Source organism: Ammodytes marinus, assembly GCF_949987685.1.
Source record: "Ammodytes marinus genome assembly, chromosome: 12".
NCBI lineage: Eukaryota > Metazoa > Chordata > Actinopteri > Uranoscopiformes > Ammodytidae > Ammodytes > Ammodytes marinus.
Window position 1 is genome coordinate 2,955,908 of NC_137216.1, and position 13,012 is coordinate 2,968,919.

At 42.0% G+C, this 13,012-nt stretch overlaps 1 protein-coding gene across 1 annotated transcript in view; it reads right to left on the bottom strand.

Annotated features, from left to right (window-relative positions):
- lrp1bb (low density lipoprotein receptor-related protein 1Bb) overlaps window positions 1-13,012 on the bottom strand; it is a gene marked incomplete at both ends in the record, with an annotated part of 302,818 nt that overhangs the window by 52,336 nt on the left and 237,470 nt on the right. Inside the window, 7 exons of the mRNA XM_080038312.1 lie at window positions 192-373; window positions 3,580-3,702; window positions 8,115-8,200; window positions 8,297-8,480; window positions 10,706-10,893; window positions 11,156-11,296; window positions 12,006-12,128. Coding sequence (XP_079894438.1) covers window positions 192-373; window positions 3,580-3,702; window positions 8,115-8,200; window positions 8,297-8,480; window positions 10,706-10,893; window positions 11,156-11,296; window positions 12,006-12,128 — 1,027 coding nt within the window. The remainder of the gene's footprint in view (window positions 1-191; window positions 374-3,579; window positions 3,703-8,114; window positions 8,201-8,296; window positions 8,481-10,705; window positions 10,894-11,155; window positions 11,297-12,005; window positions 12,129-13,012) is intronic.

The following is a 13,012-nucleotide window of genomic DNA, read 5'->3' on the forward strand; positions in this document are numbered from 1 at the left end:
TAGATAACTTGCTGCTTGAAGACCGCAGTGCATTAATGTGGTGATGTGGGGACGAGCGAGGGGACTGCTAACTGCAGTCACTGACAGGAAGTTAGCTAAAAGAACCATTCCGCTTACAGCACCTTTAAGAAAACCCTAAAGCATTATAATGAGATTGTAATGATACATTCAAGTTCTGATTCAATGCTTACCCTGTCTGGGGGTCTAGAGCCAGATCTATGGGGCTCTTGAGGCCAGAAGTGATCAGGACGGTCGGGTAGAGGCCATTGGCTTTGGATACTTCCAGTGTTTTCCGTTCCGCATCACACCAGTACAGATTCTTCCCTATCCAATCCACTGCCAATGCGCTGGGCACTGCTGTCTTGTGGACTACCTATTAGTGAAGGTAGATGAAGATCAGTTTCAATGCGCTGGGCACTGCTGTCTTGTGGACTACCTATTAGTGAAGGTAGATGAAGATCAGTTTCAATGCGCTGGGCACTGCTGTCTTGTGGACTACCTATTAGTGAAGGTAGATGAAGATCAGTTTCAGTTTGGAGCTATTGCACGTCTAAGTATTGACTGAAAATATTTCATGGACGAATGTCATGAACTAGAAAAAAAATTATTTTAAATAAAAAAACGCATTCAAGGTAAAAAATGTCTCAATTACTTCAGCACTGACAGAAAGTGCTGCATGTACAAGGTTTAGTTATTCCGTTGTATAGGATCAACTTATTTCACCCATGCAGTGAAAAAAAAGATCAGAATCAGTCAAAACCCATTTTTACTGCTCACGATATCAATTCATAGACTTGAGTATGCTCTCAGTGAGACGTGGTCTTCTTCTCACTCAAACAAAGACAGATGCTAGTATTTTGCCACCTGCATCACAAACAGAGCTCCTCACATATGGCATTAACTGATTGTCTGACAGCTCTATTAACATGATTCTTGTTTAGAAAACAGTGTTGTGAGTTTTGTTTCAAGACTAAGATGTTGTGACATATTTGAGCTGAAGAATCTGGTGATACTCAGCTGTATTCTAAATGAGTTCACCTGGAGCTGGACTAGTATTTCGCACTTGTTTTTTCGAGGAGCTGTTTTTCTTAATACTTAACTCATTAATTAAGGCACCAATGTAGTTTGATCCGTGCATAATTATGCATAGCACATTTCTCCAATTAGCGAGTGCAGATGCAGAGCACAAATCATTCCTGCTGCTGTGTGACGGATACCGTTGTGGCTGACGTTTGTGAGAAAACAATTAATCTAACTCTGCACCGACTTAATCATATTAAGACTGTATTTTGATATACATGTACAGTTGTTATACAGATCAGAGCGAAAACAAGCTCAAGTCAATGTGCATGAAATTCAAAAATCCAGGAACACTTCACCCATACGGAACCGGTGTTCTATCATTATAAAATCGCTATTATAATATAATGAATGAGGTTTTTGTTCCCTCAGTCTTTCCTCAGTCTTCCCTTTGCCCAGCTGTCCTGTTAATCCTAACCCTACATTTCACACAAGATAACACTTAAAGATCTCCTATTATACTACTTTTCTGGTCTTAATTTCTTGTTAAAAACTGCTATAGAGCAACCTGACATGAATCACATCACAAAAAAAACATGTAGATTTTCGGGACACTCTTCCTCTCATCTGAGCGAGCACAGCAGTCTCTCTCCACACTCAGCTTTGTGCTTCTCCGCCCCCTCCCCCTCTCCTGCAAATCCCACTCCGTTGTGATTGGTTACCTTCCTTCCGGAACACTTTCACCAGCGCGCGGGGAGTTTTGAGAGCAGGAAGGTGGGGGCATGGCCGGAGCTTGCCTGAGCAGCAGGTTGCAGCATTACCATACATGGAAACATCCGCTTTTCGTGATGGCAAGAATATCAGGAAATTCTGAACCGATTTGAACACGTGATTTCTCGACCGGCTGCCCTAGTGTTTAGTGCTCTGCACAGCCACCCCAGATGGTCAGCAGGGAATACGTCTAAATGCATATACGTCATTATTTGATACGCTAGTATGGTTAAACATGACTATAAATCATTATAACAACATTTATAGTTCATAAAAGTCGAAAAGTATAATAGGTCCTCTTTAACAAATAGAAGAAATCATCAAAATAAAAGACCAAAACCTAAACCTTTCCTCTATTGTTTTAATCAAACCATACAATTGAATTAACAAGACTGCCTTGAAGGTCAGATGAAAACTACTATCTTGGCAGACGGATAAACCCTCTTTGATCCACAACTCTTTTTGTCCTCACAGGTCAAGCCTATATAGCAGTCACATCGGACATCAGTGTCTCTTATAATTAACCTGCTTCTGATCTGTGTCTCATACACTCAGTCCTCTTGCTAAGCTGTGGCAGTGACTCAAACAGAGACTGTGGAAGTAATGGAGCTGAATGAGCCTAATGCCCCCACACACCAATGCATAATGAGATGTGGGCCGGGGGCCCAGCAGGTTGCCTTGCTGACGGCCCAGTGTCCCCAGTGTCTGGGCTCCAATCCCATGACCCAGACTAAAACCTCAGTGATTATAGCAGATAGCACCATTGTATCATCAGGCTTGTTACATTTATCCAAAGCCATTTTCTACTATCATTAACACAAATTCATTGCGGTTATGCTAACAGGCCTATTGGCTGCTGACTGAGAAAAGAATCCATCACGTTGACTATAGAAAAGGTTGCCCATCAGCTGAGCAGTGATAATGAGCCACTTAACATGGGGAGTGTGCCAAATTCAAAGAGATGACTCATTTCCAGAAAAAAATGTATTGTTGACGTGGATCTTAACCATTATATGAATTAATTAAAATAAAAAACATTTGGCTGGAGCAAATAAAGAGTAATAAATGCTAGTTGGACAGAGAGCAAGCACAATAAAGCCAAGTCATGTTGGACTAATAGGCCTTTCACACCGCCGCAAAATCGGAGCTAGTTCTGGGCTTGTTCGGAGTTAGAGCCAGTGTTTTGGTTTCACACCGCCAGAGAGCCTGCTCCGGGCCGTAAAAACCGGGGGAACTCATACCCCAGGATTGAGCAGGGTTTGATAAGAACTGCTTGCGCGAACGGTTGGGGGAGGGATTATCCTGACCAACCAGAGCAACTCAAACCTCATGCCCGCCATATTTAAAAACACCGCTACTACGAGACGTAAACATAACATAATTACCGAACGTAGCGATCAAATTGACCGGCGAGAATACGCTGTATGGGTCCTGTTTGCTTAAGAAAGCAAAGCGAGAGCCAACAAGTGTAAAAATAAGACGTATTCGCCGCTGTTGTTGTGCTTAAAGCTAGCGGTAGCTTTAGCGTTAGCCACAAGAGCAGCGGCGTCGGGTGACGTACACACACGTTTACAGTGACGTCATGACGTTGCTCTCTTGCCGGCTCCATGGCTGTCTCCGGTCGATGTGAAACCAACCGGTTCATAACTGGGATAAGGCTGTAACCAGTTTTGAACTGACCCCAACACCAGCCTGGAACTGACTCTTGGTTCATTTTGGTGTGAAAGGCCTATAAGTGGCACAAGGCACCACATGACACGCAGTCACAGCAGATAAATCCTGAGGTACCTTGAGGTCACTCCCATTGAGGCGCATTCTGTTGATCTTTCGGCCACTGGGTCTGGTGGAGTCCACCCAATAGATGAATTCCTTCTTGTAGTCAAAGTCTATGTGGATGATGGTGTTGAGGCCCTGATAATACAAAGGGGAGAGAGAGAGCACAAGTGTATAAGAATGACAGATTTAGCTTAGGCGAGAATTAAACAATAAGGGATTTTGAGTTCTTGTGAGGATGAAATAAATATTACATTAATCATCACATCTTACATGGTATTATCCCTAAAGTTGCATTAATATGCAAGTCTATAATATAAGGGGTTTAAGAATTCCTTGTTAATTCCTTCTTTCCTTATTCGTGATGTGAAATTCACAGTGTAGATCCGATAAAAAATCCAAATTACTTTTACAAGAACACTGTTAAAACACATATTGCTATGATCCCTACCAGCTCCTACAGGAGACATTTCTGCCATCTTCTTCAGCCCATATTACATGCGTCTGACAGATATACAGGCAGGCGTATTTGTATACTCAAAGTCTTTATTCTTGTGTTATGCACATAACCACAGTGATTGTTTGTTCTGACAGCTGCTGAAGAGCTGGTGACCTATTCTCCTGATTGTGCCTGAACACATCGTGTGTAGGCACTGCTAGAGCTGCTGCTATGCTAACACGTCACACTCTGTCACATATAGAAAAAAAGATGTATCCACTCCAGTGTGGTCTAGTTTGAAAGTATTAGTTGAAATGAATTCAATAATCAGGGGTGGGGCATTGATATACTCAATCTGTGTGTAATGTGATATTTACAATACAAAAATATTGATTTAGGTGGTTTTCCCATAGGTTGCGATGCTTTCAGCTATACTGAGTATTTAAAGAGCCAGTGGGGTATCAAGGTACTTCCCTTCTCTGTCATGCTCACCAGACCCCACTGTCAGTCAGAGCAGCTCACTATGAAAACACGTTGCCCCCTCCCCGCTGTCTCGCACTGCGGGCGCCAGGAACGGGTGTCAGATAATCTGACAAGCCAAATGAGACGTCTTCATCAGATCATCAACACCCTCACAGACAGGCGCCAACGTGTCCCAGGGGGAAAGCCTTCTTCACGCCACACATCAGCTACAGACACCAAACCCTGCATGCCCCTCTTTTATCAGTGCCTCTACACAGAAATATGTTTCCATTAATTTCCCCCAGTAGACAATATAGGAATCTAGCAACTACAAAATGAATCACAAGCTTCTCGCGATTGATTATGTATGTGGATATTAAAAAAATAAACTGAATACAAGTGTATGTTTTTAATTATTTTTTAAATAAGAACATATTGTGAACTGAAATCACATTTCCTCCCATGAGCTGTCATTGTATTGATCAGTCATTTAAAGTCCAACTTAGCTAATGTAATGTAATGTATTGTTCCCTAGTATAACTTGTGTATGTACAGTAGTGTGAGCCTGAACCAGATGTTTCTGCTTTAATTAACCACAGTGAAACATTAAAAGCCGGTAGGAGGATGTTAATGAAACAGAATGGGCTTTAACAACATGTAGGAGTGTTACAATTATATTGTGAGCCACTTGTGTTTGTGGCAGGAAGGCACATGCACAGTATGCCAACAGCAAAAGCAATACAAAGCCTAACTAAAATGATTGGCTCATTTAAAATGTACATAATAACATGAATTCACAATCTGAACGAGGTGTGTAATGGTGTGGTAAGGTGGATGAGAGGTCAGTGAAGTATCCACCACCACTTAGCAAAGCCATGTGCATACAGTATTTCCCTCTCTGGAGTCCATTAGCGTTAACATTGGGTGATTAAAGTGAGTTGTAGCTCAGGAGAACTCCGATACAGGCAGTAGAATGCTGAGAGTCAAGAGGTTAATATGACTGTGAGGGGAGACTGTAGGACACCGGCAGGCTGATTTACAGTAAATCACGGCCCCACCATTTGTTATAATCAACAGTCAGTGGTGTGTCAAAACCTGCTTGACTGTGGAAAGAGCCACAATCCCAGATCCCTGACACTCCAAACTTGCAGGGGGCAACACATCAGTGTTTGAACCCCAAGTAAGAGGAAGGAAGTGCCTGAGGGAGCACAATCACCGGTGCACCCATGCAGGAAGCATGGGCTGAAATGTTTGGAGCTGGCTCAGGCTGTATCCCATTACAGAGACCGCCTCCTTGGTAGGACGCGGTCTCGCGGTCTATGAAGGCTATAGCCTATGAAGGCCGATTCGAAGGCCGAACGAGCGTTGTTAAACGGGACGGTCTCCGCAGGTCTCCGTTTACGAGCATTTCCGGTTTGCGTAACAAGCCGTTACCTTGCGTGAGGACTCGCCGCTCCTGTGCTGCCTAGCAACCCTGATAGCTGCCAACGGAGACAGCCTTGTCAATGGAGGAAAAAAGAAAAAGAAGTTGCCTACCAGACGAAAAGAAAAAAAAGTACAAGAAAAAAAGAAAGGAAGATGAAAGTTAAGAAGATGGAGCAACACGTTGCTGTTTTGTTATTTTTTATTTTATTGTATGTCATCTCTGAAAAAAACGCAATGAATCATGGGATATGTTGGGCTGCGAAGGATACATCTGATGCAGCCTTCAAAACCGTGAAACGAAGGCTGTATTTCTCGGCCGCATATGAGGAGCCTTGCAAATGGAACAACCTTTGCGCGCCGCTATGACGCAATCGGTCTTCAAATGCAGCCTTCGTAGACCGCAACCCCTGAATCGAGATACAGCCTCAGTCAGCTCTCTTGCCTGCTCCTGTAGACACCTCACAGCCACAGCTCCTGATCAATGATTGAAGACACCACTGGTATAGTAGAAGTTTAGGTTTGGTAGCCATGCTTCCCAAATGCTTTGATTGTGTGTATTTGGTGATGCAATGTTTGAATTTATTATATTATTTCATAGAAGTACTTTGGTACTTGTGCTTTTGTTAGTGGTACTCTATCATGATGATGATGATGATGATGATGATGATGATGATGATGATGAGAATGATGAGAATGATGAATGTAACCCTTGGTGTAACTTTGTTACTTTAATTATTATCCCTTTTGAAGTGATTTGAGTTCAATTAATCTGAATAAGTTTTCATTTATCAAGTAAAATTAACATTATTATTATCATTTATTCTTTACATTAAGAAATGTGAACTGGAATTATGTGCAATGAATGCCTTTGTTCTCTGTTTACCCTCGGTTATTAACCTATTCTGTCAGACCCCATTCATCTTCATTTGCCCTAAAATAAAAGAAACTGAAGATGAAAAGAACTGAGTTGTCTATCGTGTCCTTCATGAGTTGATCCGCCGTTTTCAAGTTTGGGCAGAGCTGTGGTCTACACTTCAACAGCACATAACTTGACAGTTAATAACCAGTTAATAACCACATGGACAGTGAGGACAAGGATTAAAGGCCTGAAGTCAAGCTGTCGACGCGAAGGACTGGAAACTCTTCACCATGGCGCAGGAGGCTCTTGGCAAATCAGTCAAGCAACTGAAGCAAGAGAGGACCATCGTGTCCTTCATGATTTGATCTGCCGTTTTCAAATTTGGGCAGAGCTGTGGTCTACACTTCAACAGCACATAACTTGACAGTCAGATTTGAGGATAGCTGTACCAGATGTAAGGAATAATTGTAATAGCTTTTCCATGGGGTCCTCTCTTGGCCCCTTGGAGTGACCACTGCCCATATGGCTGGCATGTTTGATAGTGCACATTTAATAGAAAGAGTAAACATACTTTAAGGAAGGCTAGCGACCACGTTGTGCAAGATAGCTAATGGGGATCCATATAAAGAATGAATAAAGATGACAAAGGTTTAGTGACATTTGTAGCTTTGACTATGCCACCCAAGTGCACTCACCAACACACCCATTTTCTTACTCAGGAATGCTGGATGCTAAATGCTGAATAGAGGTAATATATCATTTTCTTTAGTGTGAAAGGGTTTGCTGAGCGTCTTAGGTGAATGTACAGCTGAATAAAGGATGAGCAGATTTCAGAAGTTTAAAAAAACAACAGGTGGAGCACACAGAGCAAGATGCAAACTGTTCAACACAGAAGGATATCATTCACCTTATCTTTCATACTTTCAACTTGATGAGACATTATATATAATAGTAGCAAATACACATTTATTTCCTTAAACTGCGTTTGTATTAAATTAGGTTTCACTTATCTTATCTCGGCATTAGCTTTTGATGTTATCGGGGTTAAAAAAAGGATTTAATGTTTCTCGTGCGCATATTTAACAAGATACCATGATTACACTGTCATTACAATTTGTGTTTTAAAGTGTTTCCGAGCAAAGGCCTTTGAAAGCCATACTTTAAGCCCCCCCCCCCCCCCACCATAGGTGGCAAGGGAGATTCCAAAATTAAATGCATACAGCAGACAAGGTGGTAATTTTCACGGACAATCCGCTGATGTCTTTTGGCACTTTGGCAGTAAGTCATAATCATAATGATGAAAACTCATTCTCCAACCCGGTGGGAAAAAAAATTGCACCACGGGGCAGCAGAAATGCAGTTTACCTGTTTCAAGATGGTGTAATTTGAGCCATCCACACTCAGCTTGCGAATCTCATGGTGGTCTGCCATAATGAGAAAAGGCTCTTCAGCTGAAATGAGGGAAAACGTGAAGCGTTAGAAGGACCCGGGGGACTTTCTCTATCTCTCTCTGTGTGCAAGTTGAGAGATCAAAGATTTAAGCTGACCTGACAGAGCCTTGCACGTATCGGGGAGGCGCTCCGAGGCTTCGTAGCCATCCACACACAGGCACTTGTAGGAGCCGTATGTGTTGATGCAGCGCTGACTACAAGGCAGGGTGCTGGAGCATTCGTCCACATCCACGCACGTCTTCCCATCATCCTTCAGGTGGAAACCAGGCCAGCATTTACACTGACGACATCAAAAAACACAATGAAAAAGATTCAAAATAGTGCACTTGATCATGGGGAGGGAAATATAACACAGGAGTCTCAGTAGAACGGTTTCTGACAGAGCTAATACAAAGGGAATTCAGTAGAAAATGATTCAAGTTTTAAGTTCAGATTGGCTTCAGTGTTTTGAGTTCCTTCTTTGACCAGTCTTTACATGCCTTGTTTAAAAAGATGGAAAAATATCCCCACACGATCCCTTACCTGTACTGTGTGTGTGCTAAAACAAAAATCCAGCATTAATACAAAGCCCAGGCTCTGCAAACAGGTATGTAAGCAAATGATATGTAAACAAAGGGGCCCACCGTAGCTAGCAACAGGCCCATTTACAGAGCCTAGGCTGTAGCCTGGCATCGCCCGCCTACGTACTTCCGCTCAATTTTCATTTCCCGTCAGTAGTCAGTCTGGGCCTGCAGTATATTCTTAGGTTTTCTCGGACAGATTTTTGCCGGTCCAATCAGCGAACAGAGGGAGTGGCTCAGAAGCCGGTGCAACAAAACTTTATGCGATTGGTTGGCAGATCCAGAGTGGCACTGGGCAGATCCAATAGTTCAAAACTTCAACAGACACCCGCCTTCAAGTGAGTTAACGTTTTGTCAATTGAGCGATGCCAGACATTCTGTACAAATGAAATGAAGTACGATAGTATGGTAGGACCAGGCTACCTAGGCTGTGTATTAAAACTGGGTTTTTTTCAACGCACATACAGTCCTGACAGGTATGGGACTGTGTTGAAATATTTACTGATTTAGTCTAAAAGTCATTTTGACCACAAGCAGTCTCCAGGATCAGTGACTCCACCTTTAAACAGGCTGTTTTACACCCTATAAATCCAACAGTACCTTTCTACTAACGCAGATCAGCAATAAAAAAGGTGTCAAATCCTAGCCTCCAACATGTGTGATGACTTCAAATCCATGTCAAAGACCTAGTGTGCCATGGCTCAACAAGTCCATCTCACTTCAGTGAACAGCCCCCCCCCCCTCCCCCCCTAAAAAAAAACTCAAAGTGTGTGTATCAGCTGCTCTGGAACTACTGCAAATCCCTTTCTTATCCAAAGTTCTAACCTTGAGGGCCATTTTCTGCTGATCTGCCCTGTTCAGGCCACAAAATGCATGAGCTCAGGGTCTGCATTGATGTGCTCCCTGTCCACCTCTGCCCTTATGTCACCACAGGAACTAGAGGGTGTTCTGTGACTTTAAGCCACTTTTCTGATGCAGTGAGCACCGTCTTATTGAAGAGAAGGAGAGGGAAAAGGCCACGGACCAAGGAATAAACTACTGCAAGTCTGACAAACCCCTCATGGCCACCGGAGCACTCCAGCAGATTTTTAGCCTTGACCCGGATTAAACGCTTACATCATCTTGCCACTAATGCCAGGCGCAGCACAATTGCCCTCAGCATAGTGAGCTATAGCACAGGCAGGTTGTTGGCATATCATTAAACTCTCCTTACAGCGCTCAAGGTTATTCAAAAAGGTGAGAGACTAAATGTAAAAAGTATACTCCCCCACCCATCTTTATCTGTGTAATGATGTGCAAAGTTAGGCTTGATTTATGTCGGCCATTAATCACACGTGTCCCCACACCATTACTAATATAAGCTCCATATTTTATCTGCTTAAAGATGCTAATGCTTGGAACTGTAGGGCAGGAAAAGCCAAGAAACAAAAAATGTGAGACTAAGGTGAATAACTCTAAACTATTATATTATGATGTAAGTCACACTGTATGAGGCAGGACACACATAGGTGGGACTCAGTGTACTCACTTTAAAGGTGGAGGCTCTGTAAACTTGTATGTAGACAAAGGGTAGGTAAAAAGGGGGCACACCTTTGCTAGCAACATGCCAATTTACAGCGCCTAGGCTGTGTATTGGAACCCTGTAAAGCGCTTTGAGTGCCTTGAAAAGCACTATATAAATCCAATCCACCATTATTAAAACTGGATTGTTTCTCAGCTCACACGTCACATAAAGGTAGCGGATCATGAGGAGATTTTTGGACAAAAACTGATGTTGGCAACATTCATTTACCATTAATATAAAGTGTTACCGGAATGGTACTTTTGTACTGCAGCCTGGTTGAAGCGTTTAGCTGTATGAATGACTTTATGGACCTAGTCAGTGTGTTTTGAGGAGGATCTGGCTGGTGGCTATTCATCCGTGACTAGTCCGCTGGTGGCTTACCTTGTATCCCACCGGTAGATCCTGGCAGTCCTGTGTGCACCCGCTGACTCTCCGGTTCAAGCATTCGTTCACGTTACAGTTCCTCTCGTCCGAGCCGTCCCCACAGTCATCCCTGCCGTCACACAGACTTCTATCGGCTATGCAGCGTCCATTGGAGCACATGAAGAAGGAGCCGTTGCACAAGCTTCCTGAAGAAAACAAAAGAAAAACATGACTGTCACTGGCACAAGACCCTTTCATTTCTCCACACAGCAGCACAGTTGGGGATGTTTTTGAACCTGACAATGGAATCATGACAGATTCATTTCATTTTAAAGAGAAGCTATCCCTTTTTGTTTTCCGCCATATGTCCCCGCAGGTTTTCCTGGGCGACTAGTGTGTGTGTGTGTGTGTGTGTTGCCGGTTGACACTGATGAAGGGCTTCCAGCAGAGAAGCAGACAGTGTCTTACCTGCAGCCAGACACTTGAGGTTGAGAGGCAGCTCGTCAGAGTGGTCGGGACAGTCCGCCGTGCCGTCACACTCCCACTGAGAGCTGAGCAGACAGCGGCCGTCTCCACAGCGGAACTCCTCCCATCCACAGGGCCGATACACTGGAGAGGAAACACACATAGAAACACTGTCTCAATCACATTGCACTGACTTGGGGCTTCCTGTTTTAGCAGTAAGTTTGTCAGAATGAGGTGCAAATAGTAAAGAAATGAAAGGTGTACAAGGTGAAGATTGTATGGCCATTGTTCTATTGCAAATGAAAAGCAGGTAAAAGATTACACGTCATCAAGCCAAATACCATGACCTCAGGCCAGTCCAAAGTAAGTACTGATCTAAAATAAACATTTTCACAAGGCATTTTCATCTTAAAAGCGTATAACTAAGTCTGGAATGTAAACGTTGTTTAGACAATATTAAATCCTTTATATAAATGATAATTCCCATCGATTTTCCAACAATCTAAGTGTATCTCAAAATGTTGCATTAAAAAACTGGCTAAGGTCCAAGGAATGCATCGACCACATTCTGAGGACTCCAGGGCTCTAAGGACTCTATTCTGGGCTCCACTTGCACATGATGCTGGTGAATATTACTTGCATTTTTCATTCCATTTAATACCTGTCTAGTGTTTACTACCATGGAGAAGCCTTTGTTTCAATATGGAATGTTCAAACAAGCAGAGTTCAAACAGCATCCAACATAGCTGTGTTAAGAGAGCATTTCTTCAGCTTGCCTTGCTGCAGCTTTTAATGAGGACGTGCACATAGACCCTTGGTGAGTATTGAGAGAACAGGATAACAATCTACTTGCCACATTCCACTGACTCATCAGATCCGTCTCCACAGTCGTCGTCATGGTCACAGATGAAGCGCTGGGGTATGCACGCGTTGTTGCGGCAGCGAAAGGCGTTGTCATCACATGTGTTGTTGGGCGCTAATGCATGAAAATAGGTATGGTCAGGGGTTAAACAATGGAGCACACTCATTTTCTTTCTAAATATGCCATGCAATTAGTGGATCAACATCATGAGAGGTGGGGTCAGCGATTTTGGAGAACGCTTGTAAAAAATCACTTTATGTCAAAATAAGTGAATATCTCCTGTCAATCTGCTACCTGTTCGCACTAGGGGTCTAACAGTACTCATGTTGGTACCAAACCATCACAAATACTGATGGTACCACGGTTCCAGAGGTAAACCGCAACACTGAATTATGGCAGATCCAATAGATTGTTTTGATTGCGGTGCGGAACTTGCATTTTCTTTACAAGTATTTTATTTATTGGAGAACTTGCAGCAGTATTCTTTATATATATATATATATATATATATATACATACATACATATATATATATATATATATATATATATATATATATGTGTATGTATATATATATATATATATATATATATATATATATATATATATATATATATATACATATATATAGATATATATATTTATACATACATACATACATACATACATACATACATATATATATATATATATATATATATATATATATATATATATATGTATGTATATATATATATATATATATATATATATATATATATATATATATATATATATATATATATATATATATATATATATATATGTATATATTCTAAAGATTTTTATACATTTCATTTGTATGTCTCATTTCATTTGAAACACTTGCTGAGTCAGTGACAGCTAACAAAGGCTTTTTCCTCTTAACTGAGAACTGTACCTACTGTACCAAACCGTGACATCAAAACTGATGGTATATACCGAACCGTTACTTTTATTGACAGTTACACCCCTAGTCC